Below are 23684 nucleotides of genomic sequence, written 5' to 3' on the forward strand. Positions count from 1 at the left end.
AGCTATATCCTTTTACCTTGATCTCTCATATCTGCAGAAATTCTGTTTCACTTATCCTTATTTTTTATCTAATCTCCTTTAACTTAGCAGCTGAACCAGTACAGAGAGAATCATCGAAACTATGACTACCAATCACATAATTATTCAAGAAGCTCGTTTTTCGAAACTGTATTCATGTATGTTTTAGCACTACATCAGATAACCTCTAGTTTCAGAGAACCTTATATAACTACTTAAATAAATTATTTACCACTATTAGAATGAGATGGGCTCAGAATGGTGCAAAATAGATATAGAGGATTCATATAACCCCAACTTGTCTTGCATTGAGGCGTAGCGGATAGATTGATGTTGTGTCATGTTTTAGACAGACATGCAAGTGGTTCTAGTTAATCACCAGGTTTATGAATTACACTACATATTCCACAAAAGAATCCATTCTCTTCTCATGAATTGAGTTGTCTTGATAAATCTAGAATAAACATTGGATTTTCCAGCTTGGCTATATTCCCCACATATAATATAGAGAAACACCACATAGACACATAATCTGATATAATGACTATCAGAGCATGTGTGGTGTAACATGATGACAGGTCCTTTTACTGGGGAGAGATTTAGGAAGGTGTCTTGCCCCTAACTAAAGACAAAGTGGATAAAAACAAAAAGCCTGATTATTACAAAAGTAAAGAAGCTTGGGTGCAAAAGGCAGCACATTTGACTTGCCTTTGATATATGTACACCAAGGTTACGGTGAATGCCAGAACATTCAATGCATATAAGAATACCAAGATTTAAAGAAGCCCACTCTGGTTCTGGAGAACCACAATCAGCACATTTATCGTTCCCAGGTATCCTTTTCAGTACTTCAACTGGTTTCACTGTTTTCATGCTGGGGAGGTGTGATGCACTTTTGGATTGGCGTATGGAACTCCTAGCAATGAAATCCCTCCCGGATGTGCACTCCTCCATCTTCCTTTGACCATGACTGGTGGGACTTCCTATAGACCTACTTTTCATAGTGGGACTCACGGAGAAATGCTACAACATGAACCAGTATCATTAGGAAGTGACAAAAACTGGAACTGGAGTAACAACATTAACGTTAACACTTAATATTTTACCCTTTCAGGTGTCTGGGAACTCAACAAAGAGGTAATAACTCCTGTTATTTTTTCTATCCAGTCCATTTGTTCTGCTGCGCTCTCTGCCTGGATGTCCAAAAGACAACTTTACTAAAAACTGTTAATGACATAATGTGTTGAAAACAAGTTCTCTCAATGCAGCTCTTGCTTAGTTCACCTGCAAAGTATAACTCTTTGTAGGTGAAATTATTCTGAAGCAAAATCTCAGATCCGATTGCTCTGCATCCGCTTTTATTGTTGATGTCAGTAGGTTCACTGTACGACGTGCAACAGGTTTTTCATCATGTACACCTCCATGATAATGAGAAGAAAGCCAACTACTCCGGTGCGCTGCTCCTGGTTCTGTGGAAAAACTTCTATGTGGAGAGAGTGGATTGGCAGATCCCTGAAACTGCACCATCCGCTTTTGAGTGAGCATAAATAGTAGCCAGAAGAACGTTCTAAAAGACCAGTTTATCTGATAACTTACAGAGGACCTGCTCTTTTGTGTTCGATAATAGTACAGAATTCCTCGGCTATCTAGAACAAAGAATCTTCTCTTCCAGTCACCTCTTAAATTAGAGGAACGCTTTGAGAGATACCCTTGTTTTATAGTTTGTACCTAAACTATTGAAATCTTAGCTATAGAAATGGTAATTGGAAGAGCTTTTGGAAGAAATAATTAGAATCTCAAAAACATCAGAGAAAATTATTTGCCTATGATTGCAGCCTCAAAGCGTGTACCTTTCCTTCTGAAGTAGACTGCATTACTGCCTCTATCAATTTTTGAGAACTTCTGGAAGAATGTTGTATGACATCAGCATTTGAAGAACTGTGAGGACCATTGAATGACCGCCTGCTTTCTTGATCGACTTCTCTCCTATACTCTTGCATTTTTCCATTGAGAACTGCCTGCTCATGTGTGGAGCTTTCTCTAGACCTTTGTGCATAGGCCAAGACCTAGAATAACCACAGACCTTGTAACCCATTAAGAAAGGAGAGAAGTAACTGAAAGGTGCCATAAACATGACGTCAGTTTGTCATTGAGGTAAACTTCCTCAATGTTGTATACTACCAAATCCACTGTGAATAACAAACGCACAAAAAGAATAAGGAAAAAGAAGGATTCACCAGCAGAACATTCAGTTTAGGTCAGTCAAGAAAGAACTTTACCATAGAAACAGAAAGAGAAGCTGAAAATTTTAACAATCGTGTTAGCTCTTGATAATTAAGAAGTCAAAACTGCTCCAGTGCCTATCTAGCAATGTTGGGGTTGACAATGGAGTAGGTAGCCATCCCCATGACTCTGATAACTGAAAAAGTACCCCAACTTACCATTTTTCGGTTTACCCCCTTCAACATCCTAAATCTATTGAATTGGCTAATACTCAATGGTCCAAACACAACCCAAAAATCAATGACTAGTGCACAGGCACTAATATTAGACTGCAAAGCTCGAAAAACCCTGGATTAATGAGCATTGGCACAACAAAAATGGTCCGCCCAAAACCACTGAAAATGCAGATTGCAAACTAGAGTGAGGCTAAACACACCAGTATGTCGAAACATAGATCTTAGCCATAACAAAATGAGGACAAAATTCGGGCCTGAAGTAATTTTGGGTCTCATTCTTTAAGTTGGCCCAATCTTTTTTTTTAAAATACATGTAGTTAGCCTATCCTTTGCAAATTAATGGACATCAAATATTTTCAATCGCTAGCTTTAGGCGTACTCTTAAATCTACTATCGTGATTGTGTACTCGTCCACGTGACATGGTTATGATTTCTAAAAATAAATCAAGGTATGCATTCACGCAACTTGGGGCAAGCTTTTTCCTAAATAATAAAGCATTAGGAATTGTGGACACGTACGCGTGACATGATTTTGACGCACCAAACAAATGGGTACACGTGCGCGTGACCTGTTTTAAGATAATTTCTTAATTAAAAGAGGTAAAGCACATAGGTTCTTAAATAAGTAATTAGACAATTTGATTAAGCCAAGTATGATCAAAGCGACCGTGCTAGAACCACGAAACTCGGGAATGCCTAACACCTTCTCCCGGCTTAACATAATTTCTTACCCGGATTTCTGTGTTCGCGGACCGTAAATAGAGTCAAATTTCCTCGACTCGGGATTTTAAACCGGTGACTTGGGACACCATAAATTATCCCAAGTGGCGACTCTGATTTTAAATAATTAATCCCGTTTCGATTGTCACTTAAATTGGAAAAAACTCCCTTATACCCTTCCGGGGTAGTGAAAAAGGAGGTGTGACAGCTTAAACGACCCATTTTTAGGCCTAATTTTCGGATCTAGCCCATAATTCCTAGGCCCATACCCCTTAACCCAAAAAACCCTACAAAAACCTATATCCCTACACTCTACAATCAGCTGAAAAGGACAGAAAAAAACAAAGCCTAATCCCTAGATTGGATCCGCCGCTGACACCCCAAAAGAACCCCCCCTACGTCGTTCTTCTTGAAGAGAAGAACTTCCCATCAGCCATTTTTCAAGACCTAGGCAGCGCCGCAATACACAATACACGCCTTCCTCCCTAACCTGATCTTCTTCTTCACAAAGACAACATCAACCCTAAGGATCTTCTTCATCTTCAGACCCAAGAGAACAAAGCATGCCATAGTTGCAGATCTCCAACCATCGACCCTAAGCTTCTTCTTCTTCTTCATGGAGTCAAAACCGGCGAAGAACAAAGCTCCCATCCATTCCTGTTTCTTCATCTCGTAACCAGTGGATTTTCTCTTCTTCATCGCCCTCAACTCAACTCGCTGGAACATGCACACACGCAGTCACGTACCAAAACAAATGCGGGACAGAAATCAAAAGAGGTCCATGGTTCTTAGAATCTTTGGAAAATCGGAAAACTAAAACAAAACAAAAAAAAAGATATATGTTCTTCATTTTTTCATCTCGATGTTGATTTTCCAAAAACCCATGGATTCCGTCTGAGCCGAGTTTGAGTCGAGTTCGCGTTCGAGATTCTGTCCGCGTTGATTTCTGGATGTAGTGACTCATTCTGTTCAGCTACTATAATTTGCTGGAGTTATATTAATTAAAATTCATTTTTTCCAGGTCCATCTCTTTCCCTTTTACTGTTTATGTTGGAGTTAACTCTTATGTGTGACATGCCTGCTTTTAAAAAGCTTTACTGCCTATCTTGCCATTCTTGGCTCTTTATTGAATCTTGGCTGAAAATGAAGCAGTGATTTGAAATGTGAAGTTGGTTTATTTTAGTAGTATCACCTTCTGTCTTGATCATGTAGTAGTAGGATCAGTTTATCAAAATTTCTTTGCCAATTTTCTCGTTGTCTTTAGATGTATTTGTTGTTAACTTCTCCGAATTAGGCCACATTTCTTGTTTGGCCAGTGCAACTCTTAACTTTAGAATGAGCTCATATTATATTTTAATCAGTTTTTTTTAATCATTGTTCTCATTTTAGTTCCCTGATTAAGTGTTCTTTTTAGGACCTTATTTGTTTGGTTGTGCTGTGATGTAGTTTGGGTAATCGGGAATTCATGTTTGGAAACGGTCTTGCAATTGCTTTAAATTTGAACAGTCATGTATTAATATTTGGGGAAGTTGCATTTGATAATGTTGACAAGCAATCAATGTATCACTGGGCAATATAGGTTAAACGCTAATTGAGCCTTAGAATACAATCATCACTCTTAAGTAACAAATGTGTGGTTATTCCAACAAATGATTTCCATAATTTTGGACCTTCACATGTAATCTTAAACTGCAGATAAGTAATTTAACTCATGGATATTCGTAGCTGCCTTAAGGCGCATTTTTAATCTAACATCGTGATTGTGTACACGTTCGCGTGACATAATTACGATTCTTAAAAACAAAATCGGAGTATGCGTTCGCGCAACTTTGACCAAAATTTCTTAATAATAATAAAGTGTTATTAATTGTGGACATGTTCGCGTGACATGATTTTTGACGCGCCAAACAAATGGGTAAACGTGCGCGTGACCTGTTTTAAGATAATTTCTTAATTAAAGGAGGGAATGCACATAGGTTCTAAAATCAGTAATCAAACAATTTTAATAAGCCAAGTATGATCAAAGTGACCGTGCTAGAACCACGGAACTCGTGAGTGCCTAATACTTTCTCCCAGGTTAACAGAATTCCTTACCCGGATTTCTGTGTTCGCAGACCATAATTGAGAGTCAACTTCCTTGATTCGGGATTTTAAACCGATGACTTGGGACACCATAAATTAACCCAGGTGGCGACTCTGATCTTAAATAAATAATCTCGTTTCTATTGTCACTTAAATTGGAAAAAACTCCCTTATATACCCTTCGGGGGTAGAAAAAGGAGGTGTGATAGCTCTGGCGAATCATTCGAGGTGGTTTTCCTTTATTGAATTAATATCTAGAAATAAATTTTTTTTATTTTATATTTTCTTTAGTATATTAGGACTAAAAATTTAAAAAAAAAAGATAATTATCTTTTAGTACCTCTTTAAAGAGTTTTCTTTAAGGTATTAATTTCAAAAAATCCAAAAAGATTTTCTTTTGAGGTTCTTCTTTCGGAAACTAATGAAAAAAAAAATCTTTTTATTTTTACTAGAACTTTAGGATATTGTACATAGAAGAAAGAAAACATACTTTATATTTTTCTCTTCTGGGTTTTTTCCTTAATAATTTCCCAAAGAATATTTGTTTCAAAAAGAAAAAAAAGAAAAATATATGCTCGATAAGCTTGAGTTTAGAATAAGTTATAGAACATTAAGTCTAGACAATTAGAAAAAAAAAAAAGAAGATTTGCTTCTTTTATTTCTCTTTTCTCATCAGAATAGTCATTAAGGGAAAAAAAAGAGAACGTTAGTTTGTTTACTTTATTCCCGATCTTCCCGAACTACGCAAAGATCTGATTCATGTGGCGTCATGATACATAGGCAACCTACATAGGGTTCGATCGAATCATTTTTTTTATTATTTTATTAAAAGAAAAAGGAAAAAGAAGGAAACAAAAAAAAAGAAAAAAGAAAAAAAAAGAAAAGAAAAAAGAGGATGAAGTTGTGGGGCGTGAGAAATGAGAGGAAAGAAAAGAGTGATAATGAGAAAGAAAAAAAGGGAAGAAAAATGAGCAAGCCAAGAAGTGCTAGAAAAGAAAAGAAAAGAGGAGATTGAAATGAACAAAATTGGGATGATGCCAAGTGACCTTGTGACCCTCGAAGTCATTCTAGAATCGTTAATTGTTGCTAGGTGCATTACGCACAATGTGATATTTTTAGCTGTTAAATGCGCTAACGCTAACATGATGACTTCATTTTGTTCCTTTTGTTATCTTCATTATAGCAGAAGGGTGGTTGGTTTGTGGTTCTTAAATTGGTAACTCTTCTCTATAACATAAAGTCGAAAGGCAATGGCAGACGACAATAGAATTGAGTTGGATGGTACTAGTACCCAAAAGCAATTGGTTGAACAGTGCAATGGGTTGGTTGAAGAGGTAAGGATGTTAAGACAACACATGGCGGACATGTATCAGGCTTGGATGACTGGGAAGGCACCACCCCCGCCACCACCTAACTTCTTAGATACTACCCTTACCCAAACTCCGGCCATAGTGCCACATGATCCCCCATACTCTCCAGATCCACCCGCTTATCACAGCTTTCCCAACCACCCTAGTAGCTCCATCACTCATACTCCAATTACCTCTCCCCAAAATTGTCCTCATGTCATATCTACTATCCCCATGATCACAACTTCTCAACAATCTTCCCTTCATAGATCCGACAATGAACATTCACTCAAAGCCCATGATGCCCAATATTACCCCTCAGAGGTTGCCCACAAGGTTCCTGACTCATACAATCAGAGCCTTCGGAATGAGCCTCATGTTGAAAATGAAAAGTTCACAGGAAAAAAGGGCGAGATGAGCTATCCAGAAAGCTGAAAGGGTCTAAAACGCCAAAACTTAATTTATATGATGGACGTGGAGATCCAGTAGCCCATCTGAGAGGTTACTGCAGTAAAATGAGAAGTGTTGGCGGGAAAGATAATTTGTTGATGGCGTATTTCAGTGAGAGCTTGACTGGGGTAGCCTTGCAACGGTATACTCGTCAAGATGTCAGTAAGTGGAATGTATGGGACGACATTGCTCAGGATTTTGTTCGACACTTTCAGTACAATCTAGACATTATCCTAGACCGCTTCTCCCTATCTAAGATGGAAAAGAAGCCGGGGGAAAGCTTTAGGGAGTTTGGGCTCAGATGGAGGGAACAAGATGCTCGGGTCAGCCCCCCGATTGGTGAAGAAGAAATGGTTGAGCTTTTCCTACAAGCCCAGGGGCCCACCTACTTCAGTCATTTGATCCCGGCCTTGGGTAAACCTTTCAATGATGTGGTAAAAATGGGGGAGATGGTAGAAGAGGAATCAAGTCAGGCAAAATCATGAGTTATTCTGCATTGAAAGACACTACAAAAGACATTCAGAACATCTCAGTAAGTTTGGATGGAAGAAAGAGAAATAGAAAAGATGTTGTTGAGCCGCGTCAACGACAGGATCCAGTGGGCATTCCTGCTCAACGCTTCTAGCCTCGATATCAACCCCATGGATATCCCTGTGCTCCAAATAATCCTCCCAATGCTACTTCTCTCCACAAAACTCCCAAAGGCGTACATCGCCTTCCCAGTACCCCGTCCACAATGCACCACCATATGCTCCACACCCACGAGACCCGCGATGGCCTGCACCACTTACATAAATGTCTTACCCGCCCCCTCAAGCATATTAACCACCTACCCACAAAAGGTTCCAACCGAGCCAGAGTACAAGATGAAAAGGCAAAAGCAAAAGGAAAAGACTTTCACTCCCATTGGAGAATCATATGCCAGTTTGTTCCAAAGATTAAGGCAATTGACATGTTGAAGCCGATTCAGATAAAAATGCCGAACCCTCTTCCAAAGAATTTTGATTATTCTCAAAAGTGTGCATATTGCTCTGATGCCCCGGTCACAGCATAGAAAAGTGTTGGCATCTGAAAAGAGCAATTCAGAAGCTTATTGATGCAGGTGACATTGTCGTGCAAAATCCAGATGCAATAGACACTAGCCAAAGTCCATCGCCTGTTCATAATGAGACGCATATGGTGGGTATGATTTGTTTTGAAAAGGAATATGATAATTCTTCTGAGATCCTCGAAGGCCCACGTGCTGCAAAGCTTTCAGCGCTATCAGAGGTTGATCTTAAGAATGAGCCGGTAAAAGGGACACAAACGCAATTTGCTAAAGTCAATGTGATGGAGACTTGTGAAGGTCCTAGTAATGTTGATGCGGAACTCAATGGCTAAAATGTTGTGCTTGGTAATTGGAAATACGCTCCATCTCTTGGCTAGCCGGGGAGGAGTCTTGGTGGTTTATTTTGTTGTCATTTCTGTTATCCGGGTTATTTTCAGGGTTGTAATCTGGATATTGTCTTGTGACTCAAACTCTTTTATCCTTTTATTTTGCTTAGTTTGTTTAGTCGTAGTAGCTCGTTTAGTGTTGTCTAGTGTTGTTCCAGGGTTGTAATCCCCGCTTATTTTACTTGTTTTGTTGTTCAAACCCTTTCAACATCTGTCTAATGCAATTTCCTATTTTCTGTTATTTCTAGTCAGTGTTTGTTTAGTTCTCTTTTCCTTTTATAGTTTTTTTCCTGCTGACTCTAGTGACATGACATGCACGCATAATTCTAGGCCTGGTCTTAAAAGTTAGCCTAATCATAGAGCAATGAAACAATTTTGAAGATGATAGGGACATTTGAGGGAAGTAAGTAAAGAGATTTTGAGATTGCTTAAAGCCCGAATTGAGTGAAACTGGGATAGATAATTTGGTAAGTTAATGGGGTGACAAGAATTCGTTAAAAGAGAGTCCATCCCGGATAATTTGAAGCAAACAACTTTGAGTTCAAGTGCATCTCAAGTTACAAGATAAAGTCAAGAAAGTTTTCTCCGAATTGACGGAGGATATCCATTGTGAAGAGGGAATCACCTAACGAGGGTTCTGTACTTGACAAGGTGCTAAAGAAAAGTGGAAGGCATACCAATGATATCAATGCCGAAGTCACAAAAGAAATATTATGCATGATCTTCAATTTTTATCCTCAGGTTGCATGTGTTGTACTTTGCATTTTCAAGGATTGAGAGGCCCTCTTTCAGCTACCCAAACACTTATACCCTTCGATCCCCTTTTGAGCCTGTACTGATTTCTTTGACCTCCCCTCTTTTGGAATCAAGTTAGAGTCATACAAAAAAAAAAGAAAAAAAAAAGAAGAAAGAAAAGGAAAAAAATTTGTCCCCGTAAGTTTATTTTAGAAAGTTCATTCCAAAAGGAATATTTTAAGAAAAAAGAAGAAGAGAAAATAGAGATAAAGAAAAAAAAGAAGAAAAAAGGAGAAGAAAAAGAAAAAAGAAAAAAAAAGGGGAAAATAAAAAAAGAAAAGGAAAAAAGAAAAAGAAAATAGCAACAACAAAACGTATCTTTGTGAACTACGTTTGACCTGATTCTTGTCACCACAAGATACGTAGGCAGCCTTACGGTTCGGTCATACCAAATAAAATATTTCATAATCCCACGAAGTCGAGAGTGGGGCAGTCTTTCCTAGAAATTCCATATGAAAAAAAAAGAAAAAAATTCAAATTCCCTTGTTTTGGAAATTGGGGCAAAGTTTTATAATGGATTCCAAAAGTTGTAAATAAATTAACCATGTTATCTTAGTTATTTTGAGCCTTTATGATATCCTTTCTTTCTAACCCTGTCCAAAAGCCACATTACAGTCCAAAAAAGACCTCCCAGATAATCTTTAAGAGTGCCGAGCTAGACGTGCCAGGAGCATATGATGTTTTTACTCTGGTCAATGCCTTGTCATCTACAGAATCAGAGGAAATAAAAAGAAAAAGAATAAAATGAGAGAGTCTTATCGGTGAAAACCTTCACAGGCACCATAAGGTAATGGTGAGTTGAGAGAAAGAACAAAATGAGAGAGGCTTGATGGTGAAAACCCTTCGGGCACTACAAGTCGAATAAGGATCGTGAATCAGAGTGGATAATCAGAGCGTTGAAGCCCAGTTTCACGGTTTAGGGGTATAACAAGAGTTGAACATCAGACTTGCTTGACAGATTAGGCCACAGGTGCATGTCATGGTCATTAGAGTTTGGTATCCACATCTGATAAATTTCTACTTTGTAGTTTTCTTGATAGGAATATCTCTTTCCATTGTCCTTTACTCTGTTCCTTTTGTCTTGTTTACTTCCTCTTCCGAGTCTGTTTGGTCAGAACAAATGAGAAATGACTTCAAAATTTGCTACCAGCTTTCCAATTGCACAAAATGGGATCTGGCTAGCACATCAAAGTAGCATAAGTGAGGAAAGAACAACGTGCGCACTGAGTTGGTAACAATCAACGTGCTTTGAAATACAAAGGTTTGGTATATGTCAATTCATGAACAATGCAACAGATAGAGGATGTTGGGTGAACGGATCAAAGGTATTTTCTGTGATAAGGTTCAGAGAAAGTGGTTAACCAATAACAAGCAAGGTCTTCCAAGCGGAAATCAAAGTAATCATGGCAAGTGAAGGAGCAATAGACCTCAAGGCCAAGGCCAGTAGTTTAAGTCAGGAAAGAACAGCATGCACACTGAGTGGGTGGCAATTGACGTGCTTTGGGATTCATGTGAAACACAAAGGTTCAGTATATGTCAATGCATGAGCACAATGCAACAGATGAATGGTATTGAGTTTGAATGGATCAGAGGTATTTTCCGTGATAAGGGTGACAAAGAAAGTGGTTAGTCAATAAACAAGCAAGGTCTTTCGAGTTGAAATCAAAGCTATCGTGGGAAGTGAAGGAGCAATCTCCCTCAAAGTCAAGGCCACAAACCAACCACCATATCTATAAACTAACACGTTTTCTTTGTTTGAAACAGGGACGAAAATTGTGTCCAAATCAAAGCTTGGAAGTTTGAATTATTTTTCAAGTGTCGTGCCCAAATTTTGTCAGCACAAAGGAGGATTGAGAAGGGGAAAGAAACTTTGTTCGATCTGCAGGAACCCTCCATGAGGAAAGGCATGGTTCAGGGGCAAGGAATTTTGTTCATTCTGCGGAGATCCTCCAGGAAGAAAGCATGGCTCAAGTAAGTTCATTCTCGGCTTTTCAGGACCCTCCTGGATAATGAGATTTAGTTTTAAGTGTTCAGGACCCTCCTGGATAATGGGATGTAGTTTTAAATTGTCAGGACCTTCCTGGATAATGAGATTTAATTTTAAGTTTTAGGACTCTCATAGATAATGAGATTTAGCGTAAGTTTTACTGTTAGGAAATAGAATTTAGCTTTCAAGTTTTCACTCTTAAGATAAGATTTAATTGTCAGGACCCTCCTGGATAATGAGATTTAGCTTTTAAATTCTTAGAGATTTTAGGTAACATGATTTGATTAACACTCACAAATGCGCTCAGATACCAAACTGGGGCAGAAAAATTTCTTTTGTTTTGTCTGTTTTGTTGTAATCAGGCGCCCACCTGGAGAAACAAGGGAAGACAGTTCAAAGAAAAGCAGTTTCAAGAAGAGGACAATTCAGGTTCAGCAATCAGGCACCCACCTGGAGAAACAAGGGAAGACAGTTCTAAGGAAAAGCAGTCTCAAGAGAAAGCAATTCAAGTTCAGCAATCAGGTGCCCACCTAGAGAACAAGGGAAGACGACATAAGTTCAAAGGAAAACGGGTCAAACTCAGCAATCAGGCGCCCACATGGAGAACAAGGGAGAACAGCTCAAGTTTCAAAGGAAAACAGTGCAAGTTCAGCAATCAGGCGCTCACCTGGAAAGCAAGGGAAAATGGTGCAAATTTCTAGGAAAAACAGTTCCAAGTAGCAAGAGAAGATGGTTCGAGTGTCTGCAATCAGGCGCCCGCTTAGAAAACAAGAGAAAACAATTCAAGTTTCAGAGGAAAGGAATACAATTCAAGTGTTGGAAATCAGGCATCCACCTGGAGAACAAAGGGAACGCAGCAATGTTCAAAGGAAGACGGTTCGAGTTCAGCAATCAGGAACCCACTTGGAGAACAAGGGAAATAAGTCAAGTTTCGAGGGAAAAGTATGGTAAGTGTTGGAAATCAGGCACCCACCAAGAGAACAAGGAGGAGCAGTTCAAGTCTCAAGTAAAAACAGTGCAAGTGTTGGCAATCAGGCGCCCACCTGGAAAACAAGGAGAAACAGTTCAAGTATCAAGGAAAAACATGTGCAAGTGTTGGGAATCAGGCACCCATCTGGAGAACAAGGGCAAACAATTCAAGTTTCAAGGGAAAACAGTTCAAGTTTCGAGGAAAAGCAGTGCAAGTTTCGAGGAATACAGTTAAAGTTTTGGCAATCAGGCGCCCACCTGGAGAGCAAGGGAATACATTTAAAGTTTGGCAATCAGGCGCCCACCTGGAGAGCAAGGGAATACAGTTAAAGTCTTAGCAATCAGGCGCCCACCTGGAGAGCAAGGGAATACAGTTAAAGTTTTGGCAATCAGGCGGCCACCTGGAAAGCAAGGGAATACAATTAAAGTTTTGGCAATCAGGCGCCCACCTGGAGAGCAAGGGAATGCACTTAAGGTTTTGGTAATCAGGCGCCCACTTGGAGAGCAAGGGAATGCAATTAAAGTTTGGCAATCAGGCGCCCACCTGAAGAACAAAGGGAAAGCAACAATGTTCAAAGGAAGATGGTTCAAGGTCAGCAATCAGGAGCCCACCTGGAGAACAAGGGAAAACAAGTCAAGTTTCGAGAAAAAAGCAGTGCAAGTGTTGGAAATCAGGCACCCACCTGGAGAACAAAGGGAAAGCAGCAATGTTCAAAGGAAGATGGTTCAAGCTCAACAATCAGGAGCCCGCCTGGAGAACAAGGGAAAACAAGTCAAGTTTCGAGAGAAAAGCAGTGCAAGTGTTGGATATCAGGCACCCCACCTGGAGAACAAAGGGAAAGCAGCAATGTTCAAAGGAAGATGATTCAAGTTCAGCAATCAGGAGTCCATCTAGAGAACAAGGGAAAACGAGTCAAGTTTCGAGTGCAAGTGTTGGAAATCAAGCACCCATCTGGAGAACAAAGGGAAAACAACAATGTTCAAAGGAAGACGGTTCAAGTTCAGCAATCAGGAGCCCACCTGGAGAACAAGGGGAAAACAGGTCAAGTTTCGAGGAAAAATAGTTCAAGTGTTGAAAATCAGGCGCCCACCTCGAAAACAAAGGGAAAAACAATGCAAATTTCAGAGGAAAGGAATACAATTCAAATGTTGATAATCAGGAGCCCACCTGGAGAACAAAGGGAAAACAGCAACGTTCAAAGGAATACGGTTAAAGTTCTGGCAATCAGGCACCCACCTGGAGAGCAAGAGAATACAATTCAAGTTTCGGCAATCAGACACCCACTTGAAGAACAAGGAAAGCAGTTCAAGTTTCAAAGGAAGGCAACACATGTTTCAAGGGAAAACAGTTTAAGGTAACAAAGGGAATACAATTCAAGTTTCGGTAAACAGGAGCCCACTTGGAGAACAAGGGAATGCAGTTCAAATATTGGCAATCAGGCGCCACCTGGAGAATAAGGGAATTCACTTCAGAATGCAATTCAAGTCAGCAACAAAAGAAGCTCGCGGCAAGAATGTGAGTCAACAGTCCGAGATGATCAACAGAAGTTAGTCACAATCCAGAATAAAAAAAAAGAGGGCAAGAAGTGAATCCAAATGCAGAAGTTGATGAAAGATGTGAACTGCTCAAGACGTGATTGAAGTCACAAGCACTACATGCCCGGTCTTGATCCGAAAAGCTAAAGAAGAACGAGCTAGCACCTGCAGTTAACAAGTTCCAAAATTCAAATCTAAATTCTGCATGAAGAACCATTCAAGACTCAAGATAAAGCTTCAGAAGACTTATAGATAGAAATTTTGTAACTCGTAGTTGACAGGCTTAGCTAGTCTTTTTCATTTTTTGATGTAATAACAGGACTGCGGACTGGAACCTCGACGGAACGACACCTCGACCGGCTCTCCACCTCGGTATACTCCATCATCTCACTCACTTCTGAACTACACGTGGCCTGATTCCTTTATAGCCAAGGATATGTAGGCAGCTCAGATACCAGGGCTCGGTCACATTCTCCTTCCTCTTAGTTTTTAGTCTCCTTAAATAAGGGTCGGGTCAAAAAAACCTGTCTAGTCGTTCTTTGTCTGACAACTCTTCGCGTTTCCAGTCAAAGAGGGGCAGCTGTAGACATGTGATTTTTGACCCTCTCCAAGATTTTTTATATTTTAGCATGTAAATATTTAATTTAGGCCTAATATCGCTATTTTAACTAATTTTGACTCTTTTACTTTATTTTATTACAAGAAAATAAAAATTACAAAAAACAAAGTTAGATTAATGTTTTGTAGTCATTTTTATCTTGAAAAATACCAAAAAATAATTTTATTTTAACGGTCAGTCTTATTTTAATAGTTATTTTACTTAAGTAGGATTAATTAATAAATGAGATCGTATTTTTAGTCTCGTTCGCGGGGAAATGATAAAACTTGGGCTCAAACGACCCATTTTTAGGCCTAATTTTCGGATCTAGCCCATAATTCCTAGGCACATACCCCTTAACCAAAAAAACCCAACAAAAACCTATATCCCTACATTCTACAATCAGCTGAAAAGGACGGAAAAAAAAAACCAATCCCTAGATTGGATCCGCCGCTGACACCCCAAAAGAACCCCCCCTACGTCGTTCTTCTTGAAGAGAAGAACTTCCCATCAACCATTTTTCAAGACCTAGGCAGCGCCGCAATACACAATACACAACCTTCCCCCCTAACCTGATCTTCTTCTTCACAAAGACAACATCAACCCTAAGGATTTTCTTCTTCTTCAGACCCAAGAGAACAAAGCATGCCATAGTTGCAGATCTCCAGCCATCGATACTAAGCTTCTTCTTCTTCATGAAGTCAAAACCAGCGAAGAACAAAGCTCCCATCCGTTCCTATTTCTTCATCTCGTAACCAGCGGATTTTCTCTTCTTCATCGCCCTCAACTCAACTCGTTGGAACATGCACACACGCAGTCACATACCAAAACAAACACAGGACAGAAATCAAAAGAGGTCCATGGTTCTTAGAATCTTTGGAAAATCGAAAAACTAAAACAAAACAAAAAAAACTGTTCTTCATTTTTTTTCATCTCGATGTTGATTTTCCAAAAACGCATGGATTCCGTCTGAGCCAAGTTTGAGCCGAGTTCGCGTTCGAGATTATGTCCGTTGATTTCTGGATGTAGTGACTTGTTCTGTTCAGCTACTATAATTTGTTGGAGTTATGTTAATTAAAAGTCATTTTTTCAGGTCCATCTCTTTCCCTTTTACTGTTTATGTTGGAGTTAACTCTTATGTGTGACATGCCTGCTTTTAAAAAGCTTTACTGCATGCCTTGCCATTCTTGAGTTATTTATTGAATCTTGGCTGAAAATGAAGCAGTGATTTGAAATGTGAAGTTGGTTCATTTTAGTAGTATCACCTTCTGTCTTGATCATGTAGTAGTAGGATCAGTTTATCAAAATTCCTTTGCAATTTTTCTCATTGTCTTTAGATGTATTCGCTGTTAGCTTCTCCGAATTAGGCCACATTTCTTGTTTGGTCAGTCCAACTCTTAACTTTAGAATGGGTTCATATTATATTTTAATCAGTTTTTTAATTATTGTTCTCATTTTAGTTCCCTGATTGTTTAAGTATTCTTTTTAGGACCTTATTTGTTTGGTTGTGCTGTGATGTAGTTTGGGTAATCGGGAATTAATGTTTGGAAACGGTCTTGCAATTGCTTTAAATTTGAACAGTCGTGTATTAATATTTGGGAAAGTTGCATTTGATAATGTTGACAAGCAATCAATGTATCACTGGGCAATATAGCTTAAACGCTAATTGAGCCTTAGAATACAATCACTACTCTTAAGTAACAAATGTGTGGTTATTCCAACAAATGATTTCCATAATTTTGGACCTTCACATGTAATCTTAAACTATAGATAAGTAATTTAACTTATTGATATTCGTAGCTGGCTTAAGGCGCATTTTTAATCTATAATCGTGATTAAAAAATCTCAAAGGAATAGTATTGTTAATGGGTATCAATTCTCTCTAAAATGGCAATTCTCTCTCACTGCATGTTAACTAACTTGCGCCTACCATGGGTAAAAGAGCACGGATCCCATCTCAGAGAGTACTAATGGTGAAGGAAGCAGCGGAATTATGTAGCAAAAATCAACGAGGAACCAGAGGAAGTGTAACAATAACTGAAAATTCTAGAGATAAACAATTGAGCCCTAATGTCAATGGAACAGTAACAAAAATGCTTGGAAAAGAGAAGCAGAAAGAAATCGAAGCAATTCAAGTATGGGAAGAAGTTCAGGAAGCATCAACAAGCAGTAATCCAATGGTGCATGCGCGAGATGGAAGGAAATCATGGGCTGATGAGGTAGAAGAGATGAACGAAGTACAAGGGAAGAAGACTTCAGTGTGGGACAACTTTGATATTACAAAAATATCAAATGCTGGGTACAAATTGGAGTATGTCCAACCGAAATCGACAGGTGAGCTTAATTTTGTTGAAATTGAGTTGGATAATATAAGTACAGAAGTTGAATACTGGAGAAATGCTGTGATATGCTATGTGCTTGGGGCTCATCCACCATTTGCAGTAATTCAAGGTTACATACAGAGGTTGTGGGGAAAACATGGGGTTGATAGAATTGCAGTGCTTAAAAATGGTGTAATTGTTGTTAGATTTGATGCTACAATAGGGAAACAAGAGGTAATTGAGGGGGGCATATATCACTTTAATAATAAGCCACTTATTGTCAAAGGTTGGACACCTGAGCTGGAATTCACTAGGTAGGAACTACTGACAGTACCAATTTGGATTAAATTACCAGATTTGAACTTCAGAAATTAGAGTCAAAAAGGGCTAAGTAAGATAGGAAGCTTGATTGGGAAACCTCTAATGGTAGACCAGAACACAGAGAAGAGGATTGGATTGAAGTTTGCAAGGCTGTTGGTGGAGGTTCAAATGAATACTAAACTACCTGATGTGGTGAAGTTTAGGAATGAAAAAGGAAAAATAATAGAGCAAGAGGTTAGTTATGATTGGAAACCATCTCTATGCAAACATTATTTTAAGTATGGGCATGAGGAAGATGTGTGTAGAATTAAGAAGAAAATTCAAAAAACTGAAAATATGAATAAAGACAAGGTGTCAGATACACATGTGGAAAAGCAAGGTCAAGGGCATAATGAGAACAATGCAAACCTGGAAGTTCAGAAAGCAAATGGACCAGAGAAGAGATATGATGCAGGGAAAGGAACAGTAGGGAGAACTCAGCAATATGTTGTTAAGAATCATGGGGCACAAAAGGAAAGAAATAGAGATCAAGACCGGCAAACACCTAATAAGTTTGGTAAAACTGTGGTGAGGCAGATGGAACAAGTGGAGAAGTCCAACTCATTTCAGATACTCAACAAGCAAGAGGAACTGAATTTAAGTAAAGAAGGGGGAGAATGAAGTAATGTGGGTGGTCTAAGCATCCCTCACAATGGGGATGATTAGTCTACTAAGCTGGAATACAAGGGGGCTTAATGCTCCTAATAAGCAAAAGGAGACTAAACTCCTTTGCAATGAGGAAAGAGTAGGGTTGATAGGTTTATTAGAAACAAAAATCAAAAAAGAGAGAATGGAAAAGATAGCAGAAATGATGTTTGCAGGATGACAATATGTAACAAATCTTGAATGTCACTATAATGGTAGAATCTGGATCACCTGGAGGCCAAGTTACTACCAGGTAAAGCCTAAGGAAAAAACTGCTCAACTAATAACATGTGAAGTTTTGTATATACCACTAAAGCTAGCTTTTGAGGTAACATATGTTTATGCTTTTAATACAAAGGAAGAGAGAAGAGGACTGTGGGAAGGATTAGTCAATCAAGCCATGGATGGTAATAGGTGACTTCAATGCAGTGTTGAATGCAGATGGCAGAATAGGTGAAAGGAAGTGACATGGGCTGAAGTGGTGGATTTTCACAACTGTGTAATGGAGTGTGGATTAATGGAATTGCCAGCACAAGGGAATAGGTATACCTGGAGTGATAAACATGAGGAGCATAGGATATTCTCAAAAATTGATTGGATTTTTATTAATGATTAATAGCTTACTACTATGCCAGAGTGTGCTGCCAGGTTTCTGACTGAAGGAATCAGTGATCATTGTCCAGCTAAGGTGACCTTTGTAGAAGAGAGGCAAAGAATCAGAAGGGCTTTTCAATTTTGCAATATTTGGACAAAGCATCCACAATTCATGAGGATAGTCAAAGAAGGTTGGGAAATCAATCTGGAAGGGTGCAAATTGTTTAAGGTTGTTAAAAGGCTGAAGCTGCTAAATAAGGGACTAAGAGCATTAAATGCGCAGGCTTTTAATAACATATTGACAGAAGCAAATGAAAACAGGGCTAATCTAAAGAAGGCTCAAAAGCAGTTGCAGAGAAGTCCCTTAAATGTGGAGTATCAACAAGCTGAAGCTAAAACATATCAGAAGTTTAGGAATTCATCCTACTTAGCTGAAGTATATTTACAACAAAGGAGCAAAGCAACATGGATAAGATTGGGAGATGATAATACTAAGTATTTTCGCTCAGTAATCAAACACACGAAACTGAAGCAGGCAGTTACTCAGATAAAAGACAGCTCTGGTAATTGGCTAACAGATCCAGATAGAATTGCAGATACTTTTGTTGAGTATTATGAGAACTTACTAGGGAGGACAGCAAGTGATAGAGTGGTGACTTTCACGAGTATAATTAGAAATGGAAGCAGATTATCAGAAACACAACAAGATGAACTAATACAACCTTTCTTGAGAAGGGAAGTGAAGCAAGCTATGTTCCAGATAGACAACAATAAGAGTCCTGGTCCAAATGGATTTGGGAGTGGTTTTTATAAAGCTGCATGGCCAATAGTGGGAGGAGATATCACTGAAGCAATATTGGAGTTCTTTCAGAATGGAAGATTGCTTAGACAGATAAACACTACTAACATTGCTTTGATACCTAAAGTGGAGGCTCCTGAGAATGCAAGCCAATATAGACCTATTTCATGTTGCAATGTGTTATATAAATGTATATCAAAGATGATATGTTCTAGATTAAAGCCAACAATCAGCTATATAGTAGCAGAAAACCAATCAACATTTGTACAAGGAAGATCTATGATGCATAATGTGCTAATATGCCATGATCTACTTAGACATTATAATAGGAGGACTACTCCTAGATGCATAATGAAGATTGATCTAAGAAAGACATATGACATGGTGAGTTGGGAGTTTCTAGAGGAAGCATTAAGAGGATATGGCTTTCCTGACAAATTTATACAGTGGATTATGATATGTGTTTCTACTGCAAAGTTCACAGTCAAAGTTAATGGAGAAGGGCATGGATATTTTGATGGTAAGAGAGGACTGAGGCAAGGTGACCCTATGTCACCATTGCTATTTGTCTTGGTCATGGAGTATTTGCCCAGAACATTGAGTATAATCAGCAGGTTACCAGATTTCTGATTTCATCCTATGTGCAAAGAGATCAAGCTGACTCATCTTATTTTTGCTGATGATCTGATGATATTCTGCAAAGGTAATACTAGTTCTGTGAATAGAGTGATGGAAGCCCTAGATCACTTCAGTAAAGCTTCAGGATTGATTGCCAACATGGAGAAGTCAAATATCTTTGTAGCTGGGGTTGAAGATGAAATTAAAGCACAGTTGCTGAGTAGAATAAATTTCACTGAAGGAGTGCTTCCTATCAAATATTTGGGACTGCCTCTATCACCTAAGAGATGGAATAAGATGGACTGGTAGATGCTGATTGGAAAGATCACACATAGAATTAGTGTCACATATTCTAAACAGTTGTCATATGTAGGAAGGCTTCAAGTAGTAAATGCTATCCTATTCTCTATCCATAGCTTCTGGGGGAATGTTTTTATCCTCCCTCAAAGTGTGGTGAAAGGAGTAGACAGGTTATGCAGAGAGTATTTGTGGGGCAAAAAGGAGGAGATGAGGAAGGTTGCCTTAGTTGCATGAGATAAAGTTTGTTGTCCTAAAAGCATGGGAGGTCTAAACATCAAGGGATGTAAGGAATGGAATATAGCTTCAATTGGAAAACTTGTATGGCAGTTAATATTGAACAAGGAGTCTCTTTGGGTAAGGTGGGTTCATAGGGTTTTATATGAAGTCAAATCAAGATATATGGACACATTCACCACCTTTAGATAGCAGCTGGTACTGGAGAAAGCTAAACTCAGTAAAAGAAGGGATGAGGGAGTGGTACTCACAGGGCAGATACATTCTAAATCCTGCAGGGGAGTACTCTATTAATCACAACTATCTTGCAATAATTGGTAGACAACAGAAGCTGGAAGTTGCAGATTTAGTATGGACAGCAGTAGCTCAACCTAAACACAGATTCATAGGTTGGCTAGCAACACTAGAGAAATTGCTGACAAAGGATAGGATGATTGGGATGCAAATACAGGTTGAAAATGTTCACTGTATTTTGTGTAATGAGGATGCATTGGAATCTCAGGATCATTTGTTTGCTAAATGTGGATGGATAACAGCAGTAAGGCAAGAGTTGAACACATGGACAGGGCATGATGTACAATATACAAGAGTGAAGCAAATGTTGGAGCAGATAAAAGGAAGCACTGAAAACAGTTCAAAAAAGAAGTGATTGCTGCAGTGTACTTAGCGATGGTATACTATACATGGAGAGCAAGAAACACAAAAAATTTTCAAGGAAGGAATGTAAATATTGAAGAGGTAGTTATACAAATCAAGAGAGAAGTGATAGAAAGGATAGATTTACTTCAATAGTCAAAGAAAGCACAGAAATGTAGGAATTTTATTAGACAGATTACTTGTAATTAGATTTTTCTGTTTGTAGGAGGCCTAATTTTTGAGTTCAGGAAATTAGGTGCTCTATAAGTGTAATTGTTGTTGATGTTAATGGTAATTTCACATTGTTACCCAAAAAAAAATGAGGACAAATAGATGCTTCTTTCCCAATTTTGGTCTCAACCACGCTGCTGTCAGCTATCTACAATCTCTCCAACACTTAAAACTTAGTGGTTGCAAAATCAATTTAACAAAGATCACCACATGCAACTAACGGTGTACGGTGTTGACCCTGTTGAATTATTTTTATGTCTTTTTTTATTTCGTTGAGAGAAATAATGACACCCCTAGGCTCAAATTATATGGAAATGCATTAGCCCTCGAAACCTATTCAAGACCCCATGAGATTTCCATGCACTAACAGATAGAGGAAAAAGGCTATGGATTAGCGAAATGGTTTGATCATTTTGGCTTTTCCAGTTCAATAGTTTCTGCCAATCCCCAGCCTTGTTGTGGATGACGAATGCTTTTTTGGCATGTACTGCTATTTAAGTGCTACTAGAGTATAGATCTAAAAACAAAGATTTCCTCTTCTTATGCTGCCTACAGAGGAAGAGAGAAAAAAGGAACAGGATACTCGCTTCATCATGATATAATGAAAAAAACAGCTGGAGTACAGTTCCAGTTTTATTTTTTATTTTTATTTATTTATTTTTTGTGGTCTAATAAGAAAATCAATATGCATGTTCAATATGTATTCCTAGGTTGCTATACCTGGTTATTTATGGAATTCCAAGCTCACAATGAGCATCTTTTAATAGATTATTGGAGAACCAATAGTAAAATAATTTGAGGGAGATCTATAAGAGATGGCACTCATGATCTCATGAAACTGAACACGACAATTTAGTTTCGTAAATGGACCGTTATCATCCCTTCCAATTTAGAAGGGTAGAATGCCCTCATGGAAAGAGGAGAGTACAGAAATATTATTTCACAACTAGCTTTCGAACAAGAATAATGACCTGGTTGATATAAGGCTCCATCTGATGCAACAGTTCATACCCCTGTACATGGCGTAGTATCTTAGATTCAGTCATGACGTACTCCATAATGTGAATAACTCTTACATTTCATCATTTCAAGACCTGTTTGCCACTCAAAAGAAAACAGAAAATGACCTGTTTGAAATACTGAAGATGAGCATCCATAGTCAAGCTAACAGCTTCCAAAAATTCGTACTTCTTTTTGGCCTCAACAGAAGAAAGAGCTCCAACCTGATCTTGTTTTGACGAATTGCAAATATTAGATGGTTGCTATTTGTCAACTGAATCATTATTTAGTTACTGACTCCCAAAGAATGTACATACATAAATATGTCTATAGGTGTGTTTGGGAGGAGGGCTGGAATTGAAAAATTGCAAATTAACTTAGTTTACCAGATTAAAGCGGGCATGCTCAAAAGCCGACCTTGCATAGTAAAGTTCCTGGAGCAGATCTCCACCAAATTAGAATTTAAAAGAGAATAGTTACCCATAAACTACCTGATCAATCAATTACACAAACAGGGAAACTGATCTTCAATTTTAAGAACCAATATGTGGTACCTCCTCAATGGCTGCAGCTATATCCATCCTAGTACTTTTCCTCAATGATAGGAACTTCTCGCGGACCTGAACAAAAGCAGTATAGGGTATTTTCAGTAGGCTATAACCCAAACAAATGTCAAGATATTTCCATATGTTTAGACAAGGGAGCAAGAAGTAGAATTAGAAAGGCCATCTTCTGTGCTGGATCCTGTAACCAAGGATATTAGGATCTTGAACGTCTGTCATGCAGAAAGGAAATATCCAAAGATCCATTTTCTGAAAATCTCCATATTGAAACGATAAAATTTTACCAGATCCAATTCAGTCAATGCTTGACAACGGGGACAAAATGTCAACGTAAAATAGGAAATCTTTTCCGACAAACAGCAAAACGAACTTGATCACTCCGCATTGCCTATCCTTTCACTAATGATATTCAAGAGTGCTAGTTAAGTCAGCCATTTCAAAGGGGAAGGACATTTATCGAACTAGGCAACAATTACATTCAGTTTCAATTAGAAATCGCTCCATTATAAAAATAATTGTACTTGTCAAATTGAATGAGTTATTCTCATAAAAACATGCAAGTCAATCACAAAAAAGATATGCAGTGTGACTAAAGGGATGTTGTATCCACCTGATCATAAGCTACATCAGCTTTGTCAAAACGCTTCCGAGATTCCTGAAAGTATTGGAAAGTCGTGCAATATCAGGTGAAATATGCATTTAATGTATATATATATATATGTGTGTGTGTGTGTGCAAGGCAAGAGTGGGAGAAATGAAAAAAGAGATGTAGATGGTTGACATGGGAAAATTGGGTTGTTTAAGATCAGACTGGGCTGGTCAAATAAAGGTTGAGTATGAAACATAGCAAAAACTAACCCACTGAATGTTATTGGTGGGTCAAAATTGATTCCATTCAACCCACTGATAATTAGTTTCCACTGCAGACAGGGGCGGATTCAGGGGGCGGAAGGGGTTCACGCGAACCCCGCCGAAAAATTACACAGT

The 23684-nt window shown here is 38.6% G+C and overlaps 1 protein-coding gene across 3 annotated transcripts in view; it reads right to left on the minus strand.

The window, feature by feature from the left end:
* The window catches only part of LOC104249419 (ADP-ribosylation factor GTPase-activating protein AGD3-like), a 43526-nt gene that overhangs the window by 5219 nt on the left and 14623 nt on the right, over positions 1-23684 (minus strand). For all 3 annotated transcript variants that reach the window (XM_009805847.2, XM_070160021.1, XM_009805858.2), the window contains exons 6-15: positions 23308-23352; positions 22689-22754; positions 22521-22568; positions 22263-22358; positions 22107-22148; positions 1869-2084; positions 1615-1746; positions 1303-1536; positions 1125-1211; positions 727-1041 (exon numbers count right to left, since the gene is read on the minus strand). In XM_009805847.2, the coding sequence (XP_009804149.1) occupies positions 727-1041; positions 1125-1211; positions 1303-1536; positions 1615-1746; positions 1869-2084; positions 22107-22148; positions 22263-22358; positions 22521-22568; positions 22689-22754; positions 23308-23352 (1281 nt within the window). The remainder of the gene's footprint in view (positions 1-726; positions 1042-1124; positions 1212-1302; positions 1537-1614; positions 1747-1868; positions 2085-22106; positions 22149-22262; positions 22359-22520; positions 22569-22688; positions 22755-23307; positions 23353-23684) is intronic.

The sequence above is a fragment of the Nicotiana sylvestris genome, chromosome 10, assembly GCF_000393655.2.
Source record: "Nicotiana sylvestris chromosome 10, ASM39365v2, whole genome shotgun sequence".
NCBI classification, from domain to species: Eukaryota; Viridiplantae; Streptophyta; class Magnoliopsida; order Solanales; family Solanaceae; genus Nicotiana; species Nicotiana sylvestris.